General features: G+C 39.1%; 2 protein-coding genes and 4 long non-coding RNA genes across 8 annotated transcripts; 4 read left to right on the forward strand and 2 right to left on the reverse strand.

Moving 5' to 3' along the window:
• Nucleotides 1-29: 29 nt before the first annotated feature.
• On the forward strand, nt 30-3371 carry LOC135335038 (uncharacterized). 2 transcript variants are annotated; one of them, XR_010394424.1, is made up of 5 exons: nt 30-188; nt 249-721; nt 799-1283; nt 1341-1814; nt 3354-3371. It is a non-coding gene; the product is annotated as an uncharacterized LOC135335038 (long non-coding RNA). The 2 variants fall into 2 exon arrangements; XR_010394423.1 differs by lacking the exon at nt 3354-3371 and adding an exon at nt 1874-2097.
• Nucleotides 3372-5257: 1886 nt separating this feature from the next.
• LOC135335041 (uncharacterized) lies at nt 5258-7270 on the forward strand. Of its 2 annotated transcripts, XR_010394428.1 has the most exons (5): nt 5264-5616; nt 5677-5871; nt 5931-6426; nt 6492-6962; nt 7023-7263. It is a non-coding gene; the product is annotated as an uncharacterized LOC135335041 (long non-coding RNA). The 2 variants fall into 2 exon arrangements; XR_010394427.1 differs by having other exon boundaries at nt 5258-5871; nt 7023-7270.
• A 3080-nt stretch (nt 7271-10350) lies between these two features.
• On the reverse strand, nt 10351-15474 carry LOC135335042 (uncharacterized). Its single transcript, XR_010394429.1, has 3 exons — nt 15408-15474; nt 10749-15105; nt 10351-10697 (listed from the first exon to the last, which is right to left on the reverse strand). It is a non-coding gene; the product is annotated as an uncharacterized LOC135335042 (long non-coding RNA).
• On the forward strand, nt 11359-15242 carry LOC135335043 (uncharacterized). Its single transcript, XR_010394430.1, has 4 exons — nt 11359-11528; nt 11603-14332; nt 14390-15026; nt 15087-15242. It is a non-coding gene; the product is annotated as an uncharacterized LOC135335043 (long non-coding RNA).
• A 3602-nt stretch (nt 15475-19076) lies between the features above and the next one.
• On the reverse strand, nt 19077-20812 carry LOC135335051 (uncharacterized). The gene has a single exon (XM_064530444.1). It carries the CDS (start codon nt 20675-20677, stop codon nt 19160-19162), a length of 1518 nt encoding a protein of 505 aa, XP_064386514.1. The 5' UTR covers nt 20678-20812; the 3' UTR covers nt 19077-19159.
• Nucleotides 20813-20863: 51 nt separating this feature from the next.
• On the forward strand, nt 20864-24099 carry LOC135335048 (uncharacterized). Its single transcript, XM_064530442.1, has 4 exons — nt 20864-21024; nt 21125-22060; nt 22220-22262; nt 23140-24099. The coding sequence occupies exons 1-4, from the start codon at nt 20940-20942 to the stop codon at nt 23936-23938; spliced, it is 1863 nt and encodes a 620-aa protein (XP_064386512.1). The 5' UTR covers nt 20864-20939; the 3' UTR covers nt 23939-24099.
• Nucleotides 24100-24123: the final 24 nt, after the last annotated feature.

Raw genomic sequence — 24123 nt, forward strand, 5'->3', positions numbered from 1 at the left:
CAGGAATGTAAATGTCGAACTTGTAGACACTCTTGTTCTTCGACAATAGGTAACCTTACAAAGATGATACCTATAGCTAGCTAGCAGCAGATGCTTATAAAAGGGCAGAGATTAGAACTATCTGTCACACTCAATCAAAGTTAAACCTGTGGAAGAAGAAAGAAACGTTTCAGCAAAGAGGAAGGAATGTGAGTGCATGTCCCACTGGCTTAAGTTTTATTCGAGATTGATGCTTAATTCACATGCAGGTCTTGGCAAGCCTGTGCTGGTTTCCTGGTGCTAGTCTCAGCATTCTATGCTGTAGCTGGATACCAGAATGATTTCGGTGGCAACCTTTTCGTGGATTGCCACAACAACCAAGCTATTTATGGAGTAGAAAGTTATCATGACAATGGCAGAGAGGATCGTCGCTGGCACTTTTCATGTGTAAGAATGTTGTGTCCTATCCATTCTCTTCTTGCTATTGGACGGGAAACGTAAATGATTGGGACCTGCCCCTCTCGTTCATGTGTAACGCCAATTATGTGATGGCGGGAGTGGGAAGTTTCCATGACAATGGTCGGGAGGATCGTCTGTGGAGGTTCAAGTGTTGCCATGCTAGTGGCTACCAAACCAAGAATTGCCGATTGACCGGTCACATCAACAACTGGGATGCACATATGAATTACCGTTCTTCCTCCGTTTTTGCTGGTCTTACTAGCTACCATGACAATGGCAGAGAGTGAGTAATCACGCGCATGCATCTAGTCAAATCAAGATGCATGAAATGTGTATGACTTGTGACTCTTTTGTTTACAGAGATCGTCTGTGGAAGGTTCTGGAGTGTGACTACCAGAAATGAGAGAGCAAGCTAAAGGAGTGTGGATCTAAAATCAATGATAGTGAAACTGATTATAGATAAATAATAGTCTAAACGAATAGTATATTGCTCAGTCTGTCCACACGTACAGTACGTATATGAAGAAATGGATCAGTACAGTCATGTATACACATTGTACATTGCATGTAATGGAATGTCAGATCTCTAATTTGTTCCTTGTTAGGTATAATTAGGCAGTCAAGTTTTCATGGTACAAAAAGTACATATAATAATTACTTCACGGCAGGAACTTCACTAACAGTTACATAGCTAAACCAAAACAATAATCGGAACCCTCTGCGCTCAGACTACGTGATCCTATTGGTATAAAAAAGAAATATTATATCACTCACTTCATACTAAGAAACAAGGAGCATTGCGGAGCTAATCACAAGAAGAAAAAGAGAAGAAATTCTTTCACAATGTGACTAAATTAATATTACTCAAATGCGCAATTTTCACACCTTTTCATTAATTGTAGGAACTGGCAAGCCTTTGTTGGACTGTTGCTTTTCGTCTCGGTGTTCTCTGCTGAGGGGTACCAGAATAACTTCGACCAGCCACTGCACGTCGATTGTCAATCAAAAAAGGCTCTTTCTGGAGTCAGGAGCATCTATAGTACTCCCCACAGGGATAGACGTTTTCAATTCCTTTGCCAAAGCATTACGTCTTACTCTTTCTCAAAATGCTTCTGGACCGGGTATGAGAATCAATGGGACCAGCCTCTCCTCTTCCAGTGTCCTACTGACCACGTGATGTCCGGAGTGAAGAGTGTTCATAACAATCACAGAGAGGATAGATTGTGGCGGTTTAAGTGTTGCAAGGCTCCTTGCCATCAAACGAAGAGTTGCGAGTTGTCTAAATTCATCAATAGTTGGAGAGGACTCATTAACTATAAAGCTCCTGCTAACAAGGTGTTTGTGGGTGCCTTCAGCTATCATGACAACGGAAAAGAGTAAGTATCAATTTATGCGTTGTAACTTGAGAATCGAACACATTATCATTCCATCACAGAGACCGTAGGTGGAAGATGCTGCAGTGTGAATATAAGAAAGACAAGTAAAGCAAAGCCTGCATGCCAACAACTTTTACATGTAGTCTTTTACACATAGTCTTTTACACATAAACTAAACAGATAAATAATTTCGTACAAACAGTATAGACAAGTGTGTTTAACTGTATAGCTGAAACTGTTGGGCACTCTCAGACAAAACTGATTATATAATTCCTTACATGTGTTTTCAGTATTATAATAATATAATTGTCACTAAACCAATGCCAGATTGATGTGTTTACAAGATCATTGGAGGGTGCTTTGGTTGCTTTGGCTTTTGTGCTTTTAGTGGAATTTACATGAGGTGGTTCACAGGCAGGGGCGGATCCAGGGAGTGGTTTTAAGGGGCTGAAGCCCCCCATTTTAAAAAAACTACCTATGTATTGCTAGTCTGAGTTACAACAATTTTGCCACCAACCTTGTTACTAATATGTATCTGCATGTAGACTCACTAACTTAAGAGATGCTAGACAACAGCCATGCAGGTCTAGCTACTAAGAGTATAAAGGATCTAGGCTAGCTAGACTTACATATTAATTTAAAGTGCATATAGGTAAACTATTGCTGTTCCTGAGTCAACTCCTTGTGCAATGTTTTGTAGCCTCGATCCCAGGCCTCTCTTCCTAGGCCTTGTGAAGGAGGCTATTGTGCATGCTGCTGCAACATGGAGCAGATCTCAGACTTTTCAGCTAGTTGCAAGGAAGCAGCCTTACCTCCTCTGACTCACAGTGCAGTCATTGTCATTACTTTTAATGTACCAAGAGTGCATGAATGTACATGTAACATCTACAGTATACAATCCTTTCGTTGATTAGAACGAGTTTTTTGTATCGTATTCAGTATTCACTTATTAAGCAACATTAACAACCACACGCAGCAGTTAGTCTAGCACAGCATCTCTCACTTACCTCGGCTGCAGCTTACTCAGTAGACGAGTAGTTGATGACCTTTCAGCTCGCCTTTTGGGATGGGAACAGTACAGTACAGTACACCTTGATTACCTAGCTAGCTAGCTGCAAAACTCGCTAGCTGGGTACCTCCCCTACTACACTGTAAAAAATGGTGTGTGGTTTTGACGCAAGTGTGTGACTATTGTGGCAATTATCAGGAAAAAACGCAAGAAAAAACACACGTTTGCCACAATAGCCACGCACTCTGCGTCAAAACCACACATCATTTTTTACAGTGTATCCCTCACTTTGACAATGCTCTTTGGTTAGCAAAAGCACGTTCAAAGGTTCAAAGCGCATGCGTAATAAGGCAAATTTTTCAAAATAGGGTGAAAAAGAGCATGATGTATCAGAGCTAGGACTCATCGACTATAAAGCCTCCGCTAACAAGGTGTTTGTGGGTGCCTTCAGCTACCATGACAATGGACAAGAGTAAGTATCACTTTATGCATTGTAACATGAGAATGCACGTTATCATTCCATCACACAGAGATCGTAGGTGGAAGATGCTACAGTGTGAATATAAGAAAGATGAGTAAAGCAAAGCCTAGCTGTGCCAACAACTTTAATATGTAGTCTTTTACATGTGAACTGAACAGACAAATAATTTCGTATAGACAAGTGTGTATACTGTATAGCTGAAACTGTTGGGCACTCTCGGACAAAACTGATTACATGTGTTTTCATAATTGTCACTAAACCAATGCCAGATTGATGTGTGTTTACAAGATCATTGGAGGGTGCTTTGGTTGCTTTGGCTTTTGTGCTTTTAGTGAAATTTACATGAGGTGGTTCACGATGTGGAATAGAAAGAGCTAGATTTAGAGCTAGATCTATATAAATTTGCCAGCATGGTGATGATAAAGTCTACTACCAGCTAACTATAGGACAAACCAAACATGAGCTCTTCATAAATTATCGTGTCTCGGCTTCATTTTTGTAAGAGACCCAATAATCCCAATGCATGCATGTATTCAATGAAACTGACATACACAGTATTATTAAACATCACTATAACACCTGAATAACTGCAAACTTGCGAAGGCATGCTGCTCACTAACTCTATTCAACGATCTGACTCAAAAAAACATGGGAACAAGAGCCACAAAAACGTTTGCAATGTGAAAAATTGCTAGCATTAATTGGCCGAGGGAAAAGCACCAAAAAGTATAGAAACAAGAAAGCGGACGAGAGTATAACTCTAATCCGTTACAAAACGTCATTCGTATATGCAAGTATACAGCTATAGTGTTGAGGTACATTATATTATTATAGCATCAATTGACATTAAACTGTCATTTAAAAGAATTGTAATTAAGAGATGTATAGACGTACTTCCATCAACCACATCATTATACTTCCATAATGCATTAGTATAATAATTATTAGTCTTTATCTTTAATTTGTACACGCTATTGTAAGTACTATATACAGGGCACACATTAGGTTAGCATAATATGCTACTAGTGTATCCATGCATTTTGCAGAATTATTATAAAAATAACTAAAAAATATACTGCATGTGGGAGCATATACAGTGGAATGCATGCATATATAATTGTAGCCTCGATTCCAGGCCGCTCTCAATTCAATCGAGGCTAATAATTGTATATATGCCTAACGCATACCTTGCATAAATGCACAATTAATGCTAGCCTCGATCCCAGGCCGATCCGTCTCCAATTTAACGCTAGGTTGCCTATTTTTCAACTTCGTTCTATTAAAAAAAAATCGGCCTGGGACCGAGGCTAAATTAATGCATGATCATTGTGTCCCACACGCAAAACGCATGTCTGTATTGATGTATATATATACTGCTATAGGATTGGCCGGGAAAACCACAAAATATCGTGGGAAAACTACCAGCGAAAAAATTGAATGACATTGTACGTAACGGATTGGAGTTATGTTTTTTCCGCATCCTTGTTTCTATGCTTTAATATAGTCCTAATTGTATAAAAGAAAGACGAGATGTCACTCACTTCATATTAGGCAACAAGGAGCATTGTGGAGCTGATCACAAGAAGAGAAGAAAATTCTTTGACAATGTGAGCATCAAAATTAATGCAGGTTTACACCATGCACCCATGCTCTTGCATTCATTTTAGGTACAGACAAGCCTTTGTTGGACTGTTGCTTTTCGTCTCGGTGCTCTCTGCTGAGGTGTACCAGAATGACGTTGACCATGCAGCCACTGAATCAAGAGCATCTATAGTACGAGCGCTAGGGATCGACAATTTCAGTTCAATTGCCGAAAAACTGTGTCAGTAATGGGTGAAAAAAGTAGCCTCCTTCGCAGCCTCTCCTTTTTCTGTTCTTTGTCACTGTAGTTCAATAAGATAAAATACGGGACTAATTGGAGGAACAAAGAAAGAAAGAAGGAAGAGACTAAGAAAAAGGAGAGCCTGCCTTGCTAAGTCGCGTGACGGTAGACGAGTGGTAGACGAGTGAAAATGAACGTGGGCAATCACTAGCTGGGTGGAGCCTGACAGAGCAAAAAGCTACAGCATGCCTACGCATTGCAAACTCTAAATAAAAGCTGTTAGCATCGTAGATAGTAAGCCAGAATCAAGCGTGGAGATACCGTAGACGAGGGCTTACCTAGTAAAGACTAAAGAGACTAATTAATATCTAAATTTAGCTCAGTTTTTTTTCCTGAGTTCAGAACAGACCCACTTGAATAGTAGATATAATTATTACAGCAGTATAGTCTACTCTACTCTAGTCTTTCATACTTCCTCTACTGACTAAAGGTATCATGAAGGCTGACTCTACTGCACTGTACTGTACTACCGGTATACTGTTCATAACAGATTATGTTCCTGGTAAATGCGCTCCAAGTACTGTGTGGGAGGACAGTTATTGAGGTTCAAGTGTTGTAGTGCTAGTGGCTACAAAACCAAGAATTGCCGATTGACTGGCTATATCAACAACTGGGATGGGTATATGAACTACCATTCTCACTCCGTCTTTGTTGGTGCTTATAGTCACCATTCCAATCGCAAGGAGTAAGTAATTTACACACATTTAGTTATAGTATCAAGGTGTGACTATTTTTTTTTGGCAGAGATCGTCTCTGGAAGATTTTGGAGTGTGACTACAAAAAGTGAGGAAGAACTGAGAGAAAAAGTGTGGATCTATATATTCAATGAACATGTGTAGTAAAACTAATAAGTTTAGTCAGTATACGTATAGATAGCCTAAAATTGAGTCTGCTCAGTCTGTCCACACAGTATATATAATGAAGAAGTCTCATCAATGTACACATTGTACACTACATAATGGAATGTCAGATATTAATTTGTTCCTTGTTAGGCACATGCAATTAGGCAGTCATAGTTTTTATGGTACAAAAGTACGTATGATAATTACTTCACGGCAGGAACTTTCACTAACAGTTACATAGCTAAACCAAAACACTAATCAGAACCTTTTGCGCTCATGCAGACTACGTAATCCTATTAGTATAAAAGATATCACTCACTTCATAATTATACTAAGCAACAAGGAGCATTGTGGAGCTGATCACAAGAAGAAAAAACGAAAAGAAATTCTTTGACAATGTGAGTCAATATAATTATTACTCGAATGCATGCGCAATTTTCACACCTTTTCATTAATTGTATAGGAACTGGCAAGCCTTTGTTGGACTGTTGCTTTTCGTCTCAGTGTTCTCTGCTGAGGGACCAGAATAACTTCGACCAGCCACTGCACGTCAATTGTCAATCAAAAAAGGCTCTTTCTGGAGTCAGGAGCATCTATCATAATCACTACAGGATAGACGTTTTCAATTCCTTTGCAAAAGCATTACGTCTTACGCTTTCTCTAAATGCTTCTGGACCGGGTATGAGAATCAATGGGACCAGCCTCTCCTCTTCCAGTGTCCTACTGACCATGTGATGTCCGGAGTGAAGAGTATCCATAACAATGGCAAAGAGGATAGATTGTGGCAGTTTAAGTGTTGCAAGGCTCCTTGCCATCAAACGAAGAGTTGTGAGTTGTCCAAGTTCATCAATAACTGGAGAGGACTCATTAACTATAATGCTCCTGCTAATAAGGTGTTTGTGGGTGCCTTCAGCTACCATGACAACGGACAAGAGTAAGTATCACTTTATGCGTTGTAACATGAGAATACACGTTATCATTCCATCACATGCAGAGATCGTAGGTGGAAGATGCTGCAGTGTGAATATAAGAAAGACAAGTAAAGCAAAGCCTAGCTGTGCCAACAACTTTTATATGTAGTCTTTTACACATGAACTGAACAGATAGATAATTTCGTACAAACAGTATAGATAATTTAAGTGTATATACTGTATAGCTGAAACTGTTGGGCACTCTCAGACAAAACTGCTTGTGTTTTCAGTATAATATAAATGTCCTAAACCAATGCCAGATTGATGTGTGTTTACAAGATCACTGGAGGGTGCTTTGGTTGCTTTGGCTTTTGTGCTTTTTTAGTGGAATTTACGTGACTGAGGTGGTTCACAGGTGTGGAATAGAATAGAGCTAGATCTATATATAAATTTGCCAGCATGGTGATGATGAAGTCTACTACCAGCTAGCTATAGGACAAACCAAACATGAGCTCTTCATAAATTATCGTGTCTCGGCTTCATTTTTGTAAGAGACCCAATAATCCCAATGCATGCATGTATTCAATGAAACCGACATACACAGTATTATTAAACATCACTATAACACCTGAATAACTGCAAACTTACGAAGGCATACTGCCCACGACTAACTCCAACATCTCTATTCAACGATCTGACTCATGGGAACAAGAGCCACAAAAACATTTGCAATGTGAAAAATTGCTAGCATTGGCCAAGGGAAAAGCGCCAAAAAAGCATAAAAACAAGAAAGCGGACGAGAGCATAACCCGTTACAACATCATTCTCATATGCAAGTATACAGCTAGTGTTGAGGTACATTATATTATGAGTTACATTATATTATTAGCATCACATGCAATTGACATTAGACACTGTCATTTAAAGGAATTGTTTAAGATATGTAAAGACTCCATCAACCACATCATCATACTTCCACATGCATGTCAACATGCATGCATGGATGTGTGTATGCCTAAACTCATACCTTGCACAAATGCACGGTCAATGATTATGATTGTGTCCCCACACCATATAGGGAAGTAAACTATGCTATGTATAGGATTGGCCGGGAAAACCACAATAGCAGCGAAAAAATTGAATGACGTTGTAACAGATTGGAGTTATGCTCTCATCTGCTTTCTTGTTTCTATGCTTTTCCCCTGGGCAATCCTAACAATTTTTCGCATAGCAAATGTTTTTGTGGGTCTAATATATTCAATTCTAAGACATGTGTATACACAGTGACAGTTCATTGTCAGAAAGATGATCACATGTAATGGAATGTCATATCTCTAATTTGTTCCTTGTTAGGCAGTTCCAGTTTTCATTGCCACAAAGTAGCATGGCAGGAACTTTCACAAACAGTTACATAGCTAAACCAAAACACTAATCGGAACCTTCTGCGCTCAGATTACGTAACGTGATCCTGTTGCATGAGATCGCCTGTGGAAGGCTATACCAGAAGTGAGAGCAAGTAACAAAAAAAGTGGATATTTAGTAATCAATGAACAATTAAGTAGTGAAAAACTGAATGGATATAGTCTATATATGGTATTCTCGGTCTGCAAATCTTTGCAACATCAACAATAGTGTTGAAGGTTGAACGCTCAATCTCAACATTTTTTGAGATTCTGCAAAATCCTGTATATTATTTTAAGTGTACTCATCGACTAGTACATACAATACAATACATGTAAATGGAATGTCAGATCTCTAATTTGTTCCTTGTTAGGCAGTCAATTTTTCATTGCACAAAAGTACATAATTTTACTGCATGGCAGGAACTTTCACAAACAGTTACATAGCTAAATCAAAACACTAATCGGAACCTTTAGCCCCCTCAGACTACGTAATGTGATCCTATTGCATGAGATCGTCTGTGGAAGGTTCTTGAGTGTGACTACAAGAAGTGAGAGCAAGTAATAAATTATGTAAAGTGTGGTAAATCAATAAACATGCAATTAAGTGGTGAAAAACTGAATGGATATATATAGTATTGCTCAGTTGAGCGTTCCTTCTATATGTAACGCTCAACCCTCAATGTTGCAAAACCCTGTATATTATATAAGTGCATGTACACGTATTATTTATTATCTCATGACTAGTCTAGTACATAAGTAAATGGAATGTCAGATCTCTAATTTGTTCCTTGTTAGGTACAATTAGGCAGTCATATTTCCATGGCACAAAAGTACGTATATATATTACTGCCTAGCAGGAACTTTCACAAACAGTTACATAGCTAAACCAAAACACTAATCTGAACCTTTAACGCACAGACTATGTGATCCTATTGCACGGTATAAAAGAAAGACGAGGTATCTATAAAAGGGCAGAGATCAGAACTATCTGTCACACTCATCTCTGAGTTTAACTCTGTGGAAAAAGAGAAAAGAATGTGAGTGTCCCATATAGAGGCTTTAGTTTTTTGTCATGGCTTAATTCACATGCAGGTATTGGAAAGTCTGTGCTGGTTTCCTGGTGCTGGTCTCAGCATTCTATGCTGTAGCTGGAATTCGGTGGCAGAATGATTGGGATGGGAATCTAAATGTCCAATGCTCCGACAAACAGGCTATTGTTGGCGTTCAAAGTTATCACAGCAATCGTCATGAGGATCGCCGTTGGCACTTTATGTGCAAGAAAGTTGCACTTTCTTCATTATCCCGTTGCATTTGGACAAGATACGTGAATAACTGGGACCAACCCCTCCACTTCAGGTGTCCAGTCAACCATGTGATGACAGGAGTGAAGAGTTACCATAGCAATCGTCATGAGGATCGTCGGTGGAGCTTCAGGTGTTGCAAGGCTATAGCTAGTGGCTACAAAACCAAGAAGTGTCATTTGACTGACAATTACATCAACAACTGGGATGGGCGTATGAATTACTATTCTTCTCACTCCGTCTTTGTTGGTGCTGTTAGCTACCACAGCAACAAAAGAGAGTAAGTAAAATTATAGAATCAAGGTGCACGAAATGTGACTTGTTTTTTAACAGAGATCGTCGCTGGAAGATTCTAGTATGTGACTACCAAAGTGAGAGAGCATGCATGCAAGCTAAAGGAAGTGTGGATCTAAAAACATGAACATGTAGTGAAACTCAACAATAAGTTTAGCACTATAATTATAATTATAATTATAATTATATAGATAGCATAAATTATATAGTATTGCTCAGTCTGTCCACACACAGTATTACTGATGAAAAGTGTATTATAATCTGGAATGCGAGATCTCCTTGTTAGGCACAACTGAGATAATTACTGTATGTGCAGGAGCTTTACATAGCCTCGATCCCAGGCCGAGTTTTCGCTTTTATAACGGTTAGGCGAACAACTGGGCCTGGTACTAGTTGTCTGCGCATGCGTCAAATTTTCATTGTATATTTGTGGTCGGCAAAAATATTTAATAAATCAATAATCAAAATTTGTACACAGAAAATGCACAGAGTGAGTACACAAAAGATGCACATAGGGAGCTGCTTCACAAAGGCCTGGGGAGTTGCCAGTTGTGCTGCAGCACAATTACAGTGACCCAGGGCAACTTCAGGATGATTGAATGCCTTCAAATTACGTTTCAAAAAGATTTAGCAGGCTGCTGGACTTCTCTGATTCTAGGCCCCAACTCGTAACTCATTGCTTGAGAAAATGTAGATTCTCTTGATGTCTCTGAGCTACCCAGCAACGCTCGAATGAGCAGGTCATACTCCAGTCCTGTGTCTGTGAGTATAGGACAATATTAAAAGAAACCAAAGACGGTTAAACCCTTACCTCAAACTGTCCAGTCTCGTCCGTTAGTATAGCCAAGAGGAGCACTGTTGGGATAGCTGGATATTAGCCATTGCTCCTGTACAGAGAAGTAGACATTTTAAATACGTGTAGATCTATACATATTAAATTTCTCGGTTATAGTGTCATTGTCGACGAGCTAATGATGGCAGCACCAAGTTCTCTAGCTCACACTCTTCACTTGATCCACCATATTAATGATGAAACTATAGTCTACCTACATTCTTGCCAAACATGAACAAGACTTGATAGCATAGCCGGCCATAGGGCCCACACAAAAATATCTGACCTTAACAAGCTTGACAAAGCTTTATACCTCTTCCCTTGTTGTTCAGTCTTCAGAATAAGCTTCAGAGAAGAGAGAAGCTTCAGCTAAGAGCCATTCCAATCGATTCCAATAATGATAAAACGGGAACTGACTTCTAGTACACGATAGTACACGAATATAAATGTCACGAAAGTGAACGAGAATATCCATTCGTCAGAATCTGACCAACGATTGACGCATGCGCAGACAACTAGTACCAGGCCCAGTTGTTCGCCTAACCGTTATAAAAGCGAAAACTCGGCCTGGGATCGAGGCTAGAGCTTTACATAGCTAAACACCAAAACACTAATCGAACCTTTAGCGCTCAGGCTGCGCGATTCTATTGGTATAAGAAGACATACGATATGTCATGCACTCACTGCATGCACACTAAACAACAATTAGGAGGATTGCGGAGCTGATCACAAGAAGAAAGTAGAAATTTCTTTGACAATGTGAGTGTTAAAATTACTCAAATGCAATTTTCACCCCCTTGCATCAATTGTTGGACTGCCGCTTTTCGTCTCAGTGTTCTCTGCTGAGGGTACCAGAATAACTTTGACCAGCCACTGACAGCTAGTGAGCGTCGATTGTCAATTCAAAACCGCTCTTTCTGGAGTCAGGAGTCTATAATAGGCCCCACAGGAATAGACGTTTTTCAATTCCTTTGCCAATTGAAAGCATTACGTCTTACGATTTCTCTGGACCGGGTATGAGAATCAATGGGACCAGCCTCTGCTCTTCCAGTGTCCTACTAACCATGTGATGTCCGGAGTGAAGAGTGTCCATGACAATGGCAAAGAGGATTGTGGCAGTTTAAGTGTTGTAAGTCATCAAACAAAAAGTTGTGAGTTAATTGTCTAACTTTATCAATAACTGGAGAGGACTCATTAGCTATATACAGCTCCCGCTATATACAAGGTGTTTGTGGGTGCCTTCAGCTACCATGACAATTAATGGAAAAGAGTATATAAGTATCAATTTATGCGTTTTGTAACTTGAGAACACGTATCATTCCATCACATAGACCGTCAGTGGAAGATGCTGCAGTGCATGTGAATATAGTATAAAGCAGAGCCTGTGCCAACAATTTTTATACATGCATGGTGTCGATTCATCTTAATGTTGCATGCATGGTCTTTTACACATGAACTGAACAGAAATATATAGCTTAAAGTTAGTAGTACAAACATTATAGTAGCTGGAGCTGTTGGGCACTCTCAGGCAAAAATGATTTCCTTGTGTTATCATGCAGGAACGTAAAATGACTTGTCACCACTATTATTATATAAACCTCAATGCCTGATTGACATGTATAAGCTATAGATCTATAATTTTGCCAGCATGGTGAGGATGAAGTCTATCTACCTCCAGTTATACCTCATTAAAAGGTCTCAATTGATACATAATAAATTGTGACAGGCTCTGGGAAAACCAGACTATTGGAGCAGAATTTAGTATTGAGCTACAGCTAAATTTATACCTACAGTATAAAATCTAAAAAAATGTTATTCTGCAGTCCTTCTACTACCTCTCAGTAAAATCTGATACTCTAAATCCAATTTTTTCCATCGACGTCCAAACTTCGCTATTATTTTTTCTACCTTATTTTTCCTAATTGAGCAATTTTTGAGAGGCGTTTTTTACTCATTTTACGGCTTCAAGTTTCTAACGCGCATAACTCTGGTATGAAACTATAGGTATGTGAACACTAAACATGCATATCATTGTGTGTAGGCGATGCTCTACTCTATCATTTGGTACATTAATCACCAAAATTTTAGCCTGCTCCAATAGTCTGGTTTTCCCAGAGCTGTCACATTAATGAGCCTGGACAAACCACTGAAACAAAGCTAATAAGTTATCATGTCTCTTGGCTTCGTTTTTAAGAGACCCAATCCCCATGCATGCATAGTGGCTATACAAAGCCAAGAATTTCCGATTAACTGTTTACATCAATAAATGGGATACGCATATGAATTTTCGTTCTTCTACCGTCTTTACTATAGCTGGTGTTCTATCTACCATGACAATGGCAGAGAGTGAGTAATTACATTAGTATCTGATCAAGGTGAATGAAATGCGCATGACTTGTGACTCTCCTGTTTACAGAAATTGTCTGTGCATGTGCATAGAAGATTCTGGAGTGTGACTACCAGAAATTAGAGAGCAAGCTAAGTGGATCTAAAATCAATGACATGTAGTGAAACTGAATATAGATAGTCTAGTATATATTGCTAAGACTAGTCTGTCCACACAGTAATCATGAAGAAATGTTTGATTTCATAGATCAGTAGTAATGGAATGTCAGATATCTCTAATTTGTTCCTTGTTAGGCACAATTAGGCAGTTTTTATGGCACAAAATGCACGTATAATAATTACTTCACGGCAAGAACTTTCCCAAACAGTTACATACAGTGCATTCAGTCTAGAGTAGAATACCACAAAAGAGTGAGTAGTTGTACTTAAATGTAAATATCTTATGATGGTAAGAAAATCTGCTGATACCATTGTCACGTAAGTGAATGAATAAGCAACAACATAATCCAAAATGTTTCCATGACAACATAAGGTGGTGGGTTTGTGGTGACTAATAAAACAGTACCCAATTGTTATAGTGGGTAATCGGTTAGGGAGAGAAAAGGCCAACGGTTTCCGGCTAAGGTTTGGAAATTTGTTACAACATCTATAGATAGTTTGAAAGGTTCGATATTGCTTAAATATCTACACATCCACCGCAGTGCTCAAAATTGCTAGTTTTTAGTGCCGTTTCGGTTAGGGAGAGATTTAAAGAAAATCTTACAGCTAAGGTCCAAAATTTCACCGAGTTAGCTTGAATAAATTGTCTAATTTTTGATAAGAAAAATGTGTCCAGAAATATTTTAGTTCCGGAACCGATAATTTATGTTACACACATTTTTTTTTACGATCACCCCCATTTTCACCTAAAATGATTTCCCACTACAACAACTTTTGGGGAAATATTTTTGAATAATGTTGTAGCTTATTCATTCACCTATACAATGGTATCAGCACAATTTCTTAGAAATGTTCCGATCTTGAGATACATTGAAGTACAACTACTCACCTATTTTGGTATTCTACTCTCTATAGACTGTAGCTAAACCAAAACACTGCATGATCGTGATCCTATTGCTAATAAAAGAAAGACAAGATATCATTTACTTCATATAAGCAACAAAGGAGCATTGCGGAGCTGATCACAAGAAGAAAAAGAAAAGAAATTCTTGGACAATGTGAGTCAATTACCGTACTCGAATGGGCAATTTTCACCACCTTTGCATTAATTGTAGGAACTGGCAAACCTTTGTTGGAATGTTGCTTTTCGTATCGGTGTTCTCTGCTGAGGGGTACCAGAATAACTTCGTCCAGCCACTGCACGTCAATTGTATCAAAAAAGGCTCTTTCTGAATCGAGTCAGGATAATCACCACAGAGATAGACGTTTTCAATTCCTTTGTAATTATGTCTGGGTACCGTATAGCAGGAAATTTTCACGGGTGCAAATTTTCGCTATTTGCTCAACAGAAATTTTCGTGGGTTCTGAGTTTAAATGCTAGGAAACCACACCCACCAATAGCTTTGCATGTGAAATACCGGTGTGTGGGAGTTTTAATTTTCGCGTTAATTGCTCTGCCCTCGAAAAACGCGAAATTTTGCACCCCACAAAAATGTCCCGCTATACGGTATGGGACCAGCCTTTCCTCTTTGTCCTACTGACTACATGATGTCCGGAGTGAAGAGTATCCATAACAATCACAGAGAGGATAGATTGTGGCAGTTTAAGTGTTGCAAGGCTTCTTGTCATCAAACGAAGAGTTGTGAGTTGTCCAAATTCACTGATCAATAACTGGAGAGGACTCATTAACTATAATGCTCCCGCTAACAAAGTGTTTGTGAGTGCCTTCAGCTACCATGACAACGGACAAGAGTAAGTATCTCACTTTATGCGTTGTAACATGAGAACACACGTTATCATTCCATCACACAGAGATCGTAGGTGGAAGATGCTGCAGTGTGAATATAAGAAAGACGAGTAAAGCAAAGCCAGTGCCAACAACTTTTATATGTAGTCTTTTACACGTGAACTGATAATTTAGTTTAGTTTAGTATAGACAAGTGTGTATACTGTATAGCTGAAACTGTTGGGCACTCTCAGACAAAACTGATTTCCTTGTGTTATCAGAAAAATATAATTGTCACTAAACCTCAATGCCAGATTGATGCATGTCGTAATAGAATAGAGCTATATCTATAATTTTTCCAGCATGATGACGATGATCGAAGTCTATACTATACCAGCTAACTATACCTTAGTCTCAATTGATACCAAACCAAACATGAGCACTTCATAAATTATCGTGTCTCGGCTTCATTTTTGTAAGAGGTCCAATCCCAATGCATGCCTGTATTCAATGAAACTTTATAGTGACATGGGCAGTATGTATAGTATATTAAATTCTAAGACATGTACATAGTGACAGTTCATTGTTAGAAAGATGATCGATCACTGCATGCATGCAGGTTGGGTTATAGGGTTAGGGTTAGCATATATAGCACTGATAGCAGGAACTTTCACATAATTATAGTGAAACAAATAATTTATAACTATTAATTTGCATGGACCATACACTAACTAGATTATATTTGGAACTGACCCCCCCCCATTTAATTAATTGGCACCCGTCAAATGGGCCCTGTTTAATCAATGGTTCTGGGGACTTTTGCAGCTGCCATAACTTAAATTTCGTGGAATCCAATTTCAACAATTTCGATATGATTTTCTGAAAGCTTAGAAAAACACCTTTCAAATGGTGTCATCGAAGTTCAAGAGTTTAGCCACATGATAATAATTATGGTCCCAAGGCCGAAAAATGGGACAAATTAATGGCCCCGACAATATTCATACGAAAGCATTGAAAGATCTAAGCTTTCAGAAAATCCTGAAAATTGTTATGGCTGTTGAAATAAAAACTAAGCTGGTGTCTCAATTCACAAATATCAGAAAGATGATAACTTCATGGCGGCAGGAACTTTCACAAACTAGCTCTGTTACATAGCAAAACAAAATACTACTTGGAACTACTCTGCACTGTTTTCATATGCACTATACTTATGTCTGAAAGATTATCACTGCATTTGCATATATAGCAGGAACTTTCAACAAGTGATACACTAAACAAAAACACTATATACTTGGACCTATTTTGCACTGTTTTCACTGAATTTGAAGACATAATACGTAAGTGTCTGAAATATTATCATTGCATAGCAGGAACTTTCAACAAGTGATACGACGAAATACTTGGAACTTTTCTGTATTCAGTCAATATGGTCCTAATTGTATAAAAGAAAGACGAGATGTCACTTACTTCATATTAAGCAACAAGGAGCATTGCGGAGCTGATCACAAGAAGAGAAGAAAATTTTTTGACAATGTGAGCATCAATTAATGCAGGTTTACACCATGCACCCATGCTCTTGCATTCATTTTAGGTACAGACAAGCCTTTGTTGGACTGCTGCTTTTCGTCTCGGTGTTCTCTGCTGAGGTGTACCAGAATGACGTTGACCAGCCACTGAATTTCGAGTGTAAATCAAAAACCGCTCTTTCTGAAATCAGGAGCGTCTATAGTACGAGCGCTAGGGATCGACAATTTCAGTTCAATTGCCGAAAAACTGTGTCAAAGGATTTCTCTAAGTGCTTCTGGACCGATAATGTTAATGATTTTGATGAGCCTCTTCTTTTCCAGTGCCCTGCTAACTACGTGATGTCCGGAGTGAAGAGTGTCCATCATAATGGTAGAGAAGATAGAGAGTGGAGGTTTAAGTGTTGCAAGACTTGTCACTACAGTACAAGGAATGCGAGTTGACCGATTTCATCAATGTTTATAGATCACACTTTAACTATATAGCTCCCCGTAACAAGGTGTTTGTGGGTGCCTTCAGCTTCCATGACAACCATCAAGAGTAAGCATCAATTTATGAATTTGTAACATAACACGTTATCATTCCACCACATGCAGAGATCGTAGGTGGAAAATGCTGCAGTGTGAATATAAAAGAAGATATTAAAGTAAAGCAAAGCCTGTGCCAACAACTTTTACATGCATAGTCTAGTTATGCATGATCTGAAACAGAAAAACAGTAGTAGAAGTTTAGTGCGAGTAATCTAGTGTGTGTATTGTTGTAGAATAGCTAAAACTGTATAGGGCACTCGGCAAAAGTCATTACATTTTTCGAATTAAGTTAATCTCAATTCATAAATGCCAGACTGAGTAAGAAAGGTATAGTGAAATGAAAACACCATCTTCCTATTATAAAGCTGTTGGGGGTCCCTTTGGTGTAGTGCATGATGATGGTAGAAGAAAGGAGATATGTTATCAGTATTGGGCTAATTTTGGGTGGCAAAGCCCTTCAAGTTTTGTCTAGAGCGTAATGTTGTACCACTCCGAGAGTTGAGTATGCATGGAACCGTTGTATTTGTTATGCCTCGGTGCGCAAGCAAGGTACGGCAGTGTGTTTGTGTGTATGTGTGTGCGTGTGTGTGTGCATACTGGACTTTGGTGACTTTGGCATTACAACAATCATGCATGGTCGATATTTTCCACTCTCTGTGAATAGGGGTTCATCGTTGGAAAATTATGCTAGCATAATTTTGAGCATAATAGGTATACATTTTTTGGTGAGAATTATGCTGGCATAATAGGTAGAATAATAGGCAGGTTTCACAGAAATACAGGTCAGTACGAGTCATATATAGTATAAACATTGGTTTAAGTATCTCCTTGAAATTCTATTATAGTAGATAGAGTCACATGGCAATTATTTATAGTTTGATGTTACTTGTGTGACGACATGGGGCCTATGTTGTGCTTTGGAGGAATAATGTGGGAATAATAGGCGATTTGAAGAATAATAGGCTGTTTACTTGATAAAAGAATAGCATAATAGGTAATATCTTGAGCATAATCTACCAACCCCTACCTGTGAATCTGTGATTCTAGTCTCGATCCCGACCGCACTATCATCAGGTACTCATGCACTCTGGTACTCACACTATCCAAGGCCGGCTAGGAGCGATTCTGCCTGCATGCAGTAAAGCAAATGTTCATCATGATAATTATAGATACCGATATCATTACAGGTATACATGCATGATGAACATTTTTAAAATAATGATATGTACGTGTATAAGCTATTGCTTAAATAGCTATTGACACCTCCACTGAGACATCAGCATGCTTTCATTTTACAAGTGCTTCTGCAAATTTGCTCAAGCGAGTAAGCCTGCATATAAGAGCAGACAAGCAAAACCGTACCCATCAGGAATAGCTCAAGTGTTTTTGGCCAGGTAGAATATTTTGGGACAAAATGTAGAGGACGTTCTTTTGTGACCTTCTTAAGAATTTACGTCAAACCCAAGCCACCATTAATGTTTACCTATAGTGAGTTCATTATTTTGCGGTTTTCATTTCTTGTTGTCAATTAAATATTCCACTTGTTACATGCATGCATGCTTGTACCATGATGTGCTCTGACACTAAGGAATATCCATTGAAACTCTCAGGATACTCCAGAGTACAAATCCCATGTACCCTGCTAGGGTGTACATTCATGTACCCTAGAGTACATTGGCTTGTGGTCAGCCTAAAGTCCACCCTCCACCCTGAAAGGGGCCTCTCTTTTATGGGACACACTTGGATCACATTATGAAGATCAATTCTTCAGTATCCAATCAGATTCACTAAAACTACCCGACCCCATTAAACTGGGTTGTCTGAAGTTGTAAATGTGGTTTATCAAGTGCAAGTTGTAAATGGGTTGTAAATGGATTACTAATTGCTAGCTGGAATCGAGGCTACATGGATATCTGCGTGTGTATTGTTATTGTACTGCCTCTGCCCTGGTAGTAGTACAAATCCAATACACCCATGGTGGTATACAACTATTACATAATTATGTACACACTTTAAAGGTTTACTTCATAGCAACAGCACTATGAGAACTATTGATTTTGATATAATTGACAATCCATCTAATGTTACACAGGTTTACACAGTTATTATGTACAAATTGCTTTAACTACTTGACTTTCAAATCTTTTGGCTCGTTCATCAGAATGCTTTGGTTTATGTTGACAATCTTCTAGGATAGTTGGTCTATAGTGGGCTAGCATACCCTGTTCTAGAGGAACATTATAGGTCTTGTCGTGACCAGCTACCTTCGCACAGTTCCTATGCACACAAGGCTCAAGGATGAATCTTGGTCGAGACATGAGCTTTGTTCTGTAACTATAACCCGGGAAGCATGTGATTCGTTGTGTTCTTGTGAAGTATTTTGGTACAGGTTTGTTCGAGCAGTTTTGTAATTTCCGTGTGTTTTCGGAAGGCAAGAAGAAATTATTTTGAAACTTGAATTCAGATACACTTTTTGGGATCTTGAAAGCGTCAATCATGTCTGTCCAACTGTTTTGCTGTATTGGTAGAATCATCTCGTCCAAATCGATCATAGCTATGTACTCCACTTCATACATAAACCTGTAGAAACAATCGCTCTGTATTATATGTTGTCCGTAATAGTGTAATGGTTCCGATTTCTTAAACTTTCTCCAACCAATTGTCTTAACAGTTTCTGGATAATATTTCCACAGATATTCTAACACTTCTTTATCCACTTGAGTCTCATTCACATAAAACACTATTTGTTCAGCTCCCATCACTTTACTCATTTCAACAAATTCAATAACATCCTCCAAAAAGTGTTTGTCTTCTTGAATCAACGGGCCTCCAATACATATTCCAAACTTTTTAGGAGGAGCTCTCTCCCTCATTTCAACGTCTCTGTTCCCAACTTGGATTTCAGCTGAGCTCATCTCCAACTGGCAATTCTGTGAGGTACTCAATCGCACTGTTACAGGTATTCCACTTTCCACCTCACACAAGTATTGAAAGGGTGTTGCCTCATGACCCACATGCCAACATTCAGGTACATGTCTATGAACGGCTGGCTTGGTGGAACATGTGCTGGAAGCATTCGAGTACCTAAACAAGCAATAAAATGTCTGTTCCAATGAATTTTTGTTCACATATCCCATCACATTCACAGCTGGTCTTGGCAGTTGTGTAAATGATCTTCCATCGAAATAAGCAGAGAAAAAATGGTGTTCATGTTTTCCACTGCCAATGAGTGAGGTCCATCGAGTTGTGATCAGTCTAGATGATTCAATATTGGGGAGTTTATGATATTCCAGATCCGTGTCTTGATTTGTCAAATTGTGGTGAGGAGAACTGTCTTCTTTAAGGATGGCAGATTGAGAAACGTGCACACTGCTTGACTGAGACTCGGAAGCTGTAGAGATTAAGTCAGTCACAATTGGGCTAGTAAAAACTGGTGCTGAGTGTTTTTCGGATTCTTTAGAAATAGTTCTACTAGGAGGGTGTAATAGTTCAAAAGAGGAAAACTTCTTCATCAGTGTACCCCTGTTGTTAGCAAAACTTGTGTACTGAAAGATCAGAACAAAACTTACACATGTATTAATTGCAACAAATGTTAAGAATATCTTACTATTAATACTTCTCATGACTAGACTGTACTACAGCTTAGTATACTAATGTTTCTCCGGCATTAACCAGTAGTATAGATCTATAGTATTGGCAGTGTTGACTCAGAGGTTGACTCTGGTGTTGACTTGTTGGTGAGAAAAGGGAGTGGCTTGCAAGTCTGATCTCACAATAAACTTCCCCATTTCCTATTATTATCAGGATGTTAATATGACCACTAGCTGTGCCAGATGGATGTAAAGCAGTGTAAAGATATTGACTAAGCTATTTGCTAACATCTGCATGGTGATGATGAAGTGCTCTTGCATGCATCTCCTCATGGTGCTAGCCACCATTCAAGCTCTCTATGGGACAGTGCTCATGCAAGGTGAGGCTATAGCAGCAGGTATTCCCAGTTATTCTGATGCAGATGTAGCTATTGGGATGGTCAGTACAATAACTAACTGTTCACTGCACATTTTCTACAGGTGATTGCAGATTCCGCTACATAAATGAGCCTGGACCCACCACACAGAGCTGCAACATTATCGGGTCTGGAGTTAATATAACCTGTTACGTTGAAGGAGATTCATTTGTGCATATTCAGTGGCACTTTTCTTCTGACCCTTCTGTAATTGGTGTGACAAACCAAAGCACTTACATCAGTATACCAAACTCACTATATAGCGTCCAAACTACATATCAAATCGTTGAAAACAATGTGAATATTCGTCGTGATAATTTCACCATTTCCAAGGTGAATAATTCTACTGTTGGTTACTACTGGTGCAGTATTAGAGGTCACTCTACTCCAAGCCAAGTGGTCCACATTGAGCAACAGTGTAGCACCTCAGCAATCAACTCATGCAACTCGCCAATTATACCTCTTCTATCGCAGGGCTCAAATCGATGTGCTAACGTTTCAAATCAAAATATCTCAATTGTGAATGCTCAAGATCTCCAATGTGATTCCATTTCGACCCCCGCTCCTAAAACAGACTCAACCCCACTACCATCCACTGAAGATAAAAGCACTCCAGAAACAACTACTGTTGAAGATAAAAGTATTACAGAGTTGACAACCACTGTTGAAGATAAAAGTAATACAGAATTGACGACTACTCTTGAAGATAAAAGTATTACAGAATTAACGACTACCGAAGACAAGCCTTCTAACGCTCAGACAACGCAGCCTGCTACTGACAGTGACATCTTTACTATGCAAGAAACATCCAACATGGAGACCATTGCCTCAACAGCGACTACCATAGAGAGGGGTGACGGAACTTCCCAGGGTGGGGGGAGCCTACCTACTGATATTATATGGCTGGCTATTGGCATTGTCCTGGCTTTTCTACTTGTGGGTGTCTTCATTCTCCTAGCTGTCATTGCTGCACTGCAGTGCAAGAAGAGAAGAATTAAAGGTACATGCAGGCTAACACCGTATCAATACCCTTGTCAATATATCTCCATAGTCATTTGCCAGGAAGCATATTGTGCGATAAGTTGTCCCTATTGACTATATTTGGCTGACATTGTATACCTCAAACCCTTACCTTACTGTGTGGTTTGCTTGCATGCAGGTGTCACCTCACCCACCAGTGCTGAATCTGCCATTGCCCTGAGGTGAGTGTTTGTGTGTGTGCACAGTTTTGAGGTATAATAATTATAGTGAGGTTACAATTTTAGAACACCTTCAAAGGTGTTGTGGCTGCTGACAGGTAGTATAATCATTTTTATCATAATAATTATAGTAGTGCCATAAAAAGTCATGATCCATGAAACACTAAAAGGGAAATACTGTTTGAGGTGCGTATACTGGACGCTCTATGTGGCATTTCGTATAAAGACTAGAAATGCCCTAATATACTGAAATGGATATATCCTGTACCACCGATATGGAGTATAATTCCCCTCTCTCAAACAATTGTTATAGAAGCTGTATCAAAGCTTCCTTAAATGGGTTGAATCCCGGACACTTGCATGCAGCTGTTGTCTGTTTCGTCAAATCCCATGTTGTTATTTATCGAATCAACAAGCTAGCCAAGCGCCCAGCAAACAATGCTCGCCATTAGGCCAACAATAGTGTGTTAGCTTATACTAGAACTATTGCAGTTAATTAATACTGATTATTGAGCTTCTTTGTGTCTTGGCAAGCCACATTGTTGACAACAGTGACAAATGATAATTGGTGGTCAGACTGCATCATTCTAGGGAATTAAACATGTGTGTGTGGTGTGTGCCACAACATCAAGGAAGTGTATGTCTGTAATAATAGAAGTTCTGCTCACAGTTGACAATGTTTGTGTCTGAGGGCAGCCCAAATCTAATACACCCATTGTAGTAGACTACACATGGCTCTCAAATGTCATGCACTTGATTACTTAACTGTGCCATTAGGACAGGACTTGTTGACTGAAAACGGCCTTAGAACGATTAAGCTTATAAGGGTTAGACATTACAGATGCATGTAGAATCATGTGCACCTTCGTATTCTATATAGGGACATTGATGGTCAATTGGACAAGAAAACAGAGGCCAACTTGGAACCACTGTACGCAGAGATACCAGCTGCAGTGCCTGGCAGTCTGATCAGATTAGGGATACCTAACCCCCTCCTCATAAGCTCTAGTACGTCCAATACAATGACGAGAGATGATCACATGATGCCGTTATCCCCTGGATCTGGTCAATATGTAGACATGTCAGTGCAGCTAGCGCTTCGTCCACCCGTGACCTCTCCCCCGAGTGGCTATTACGAAACAGTTACACCAGACACATTCGAACATGGCAGAAGTGGCCAACGACCTTCAAATTCAAGCATGCCCAATTTGCCCCCCGTACTGGACACAAGTGATGGTGTTTTTGATGATCCTAAGTATGACATTATAGACTCATCTCCTCCTACAACAAAGAAACATTCAAAAGTGCTAGTATCGCTATCAGCACCTCAAGAAGAGCACAACCATTTGGAAACCGATGGAAACGACTATAAACAGATATTGAGTGAATTCACAGGCAAAAACGAGATCAGTCGCAAACTTAGCTATGATTCTCACACTTACACTCCGGTTCAGCCCACTCAGTCGAAAGGGAGTGACTATACATTTGCTATTGTGAGTACAGAAGAAAATTATATCAGTGAGCAAGGACATTTGTATCATATTTTGGAGTCGTCCACTCAGTCGCAAAGGGAAGGATCAAATTCACCGAACGTGAAGCAAAGTGTAAGTCCTGTTTCAAATCCTGATGATTGTGTTTTCGATGAGCCTTCGGAAAATTCGACTGTAGTTGTGAATTAATTGAACTGCATATATGGTTACAATGAGAACCTTGTGATCTTCTCACGTACAATTAGTAAAATTGTGTTGTAGTATAATTATCTTAATTGTGTTTGTACAATATATCATTTACTTTTGCCTTATTGTATTACCATTGAAGAATTACTTATTAAGGACTTCAATTATGTATGAATCGGGGTCTTTTT

This window comes from Halichondria panicea, chromosome 4, assembly GCF_963675165.1.
Source record: "Halichondria panicea chromosome 4, odHalPani1.1, whole genome shotgun sequence".
Taxonomy (NCBI): Eukaryota; Metazoa; Porifera; class Demospongiae; order Suberitida; family Halichondriidae; genus Halichondria; species Halichondria panicea.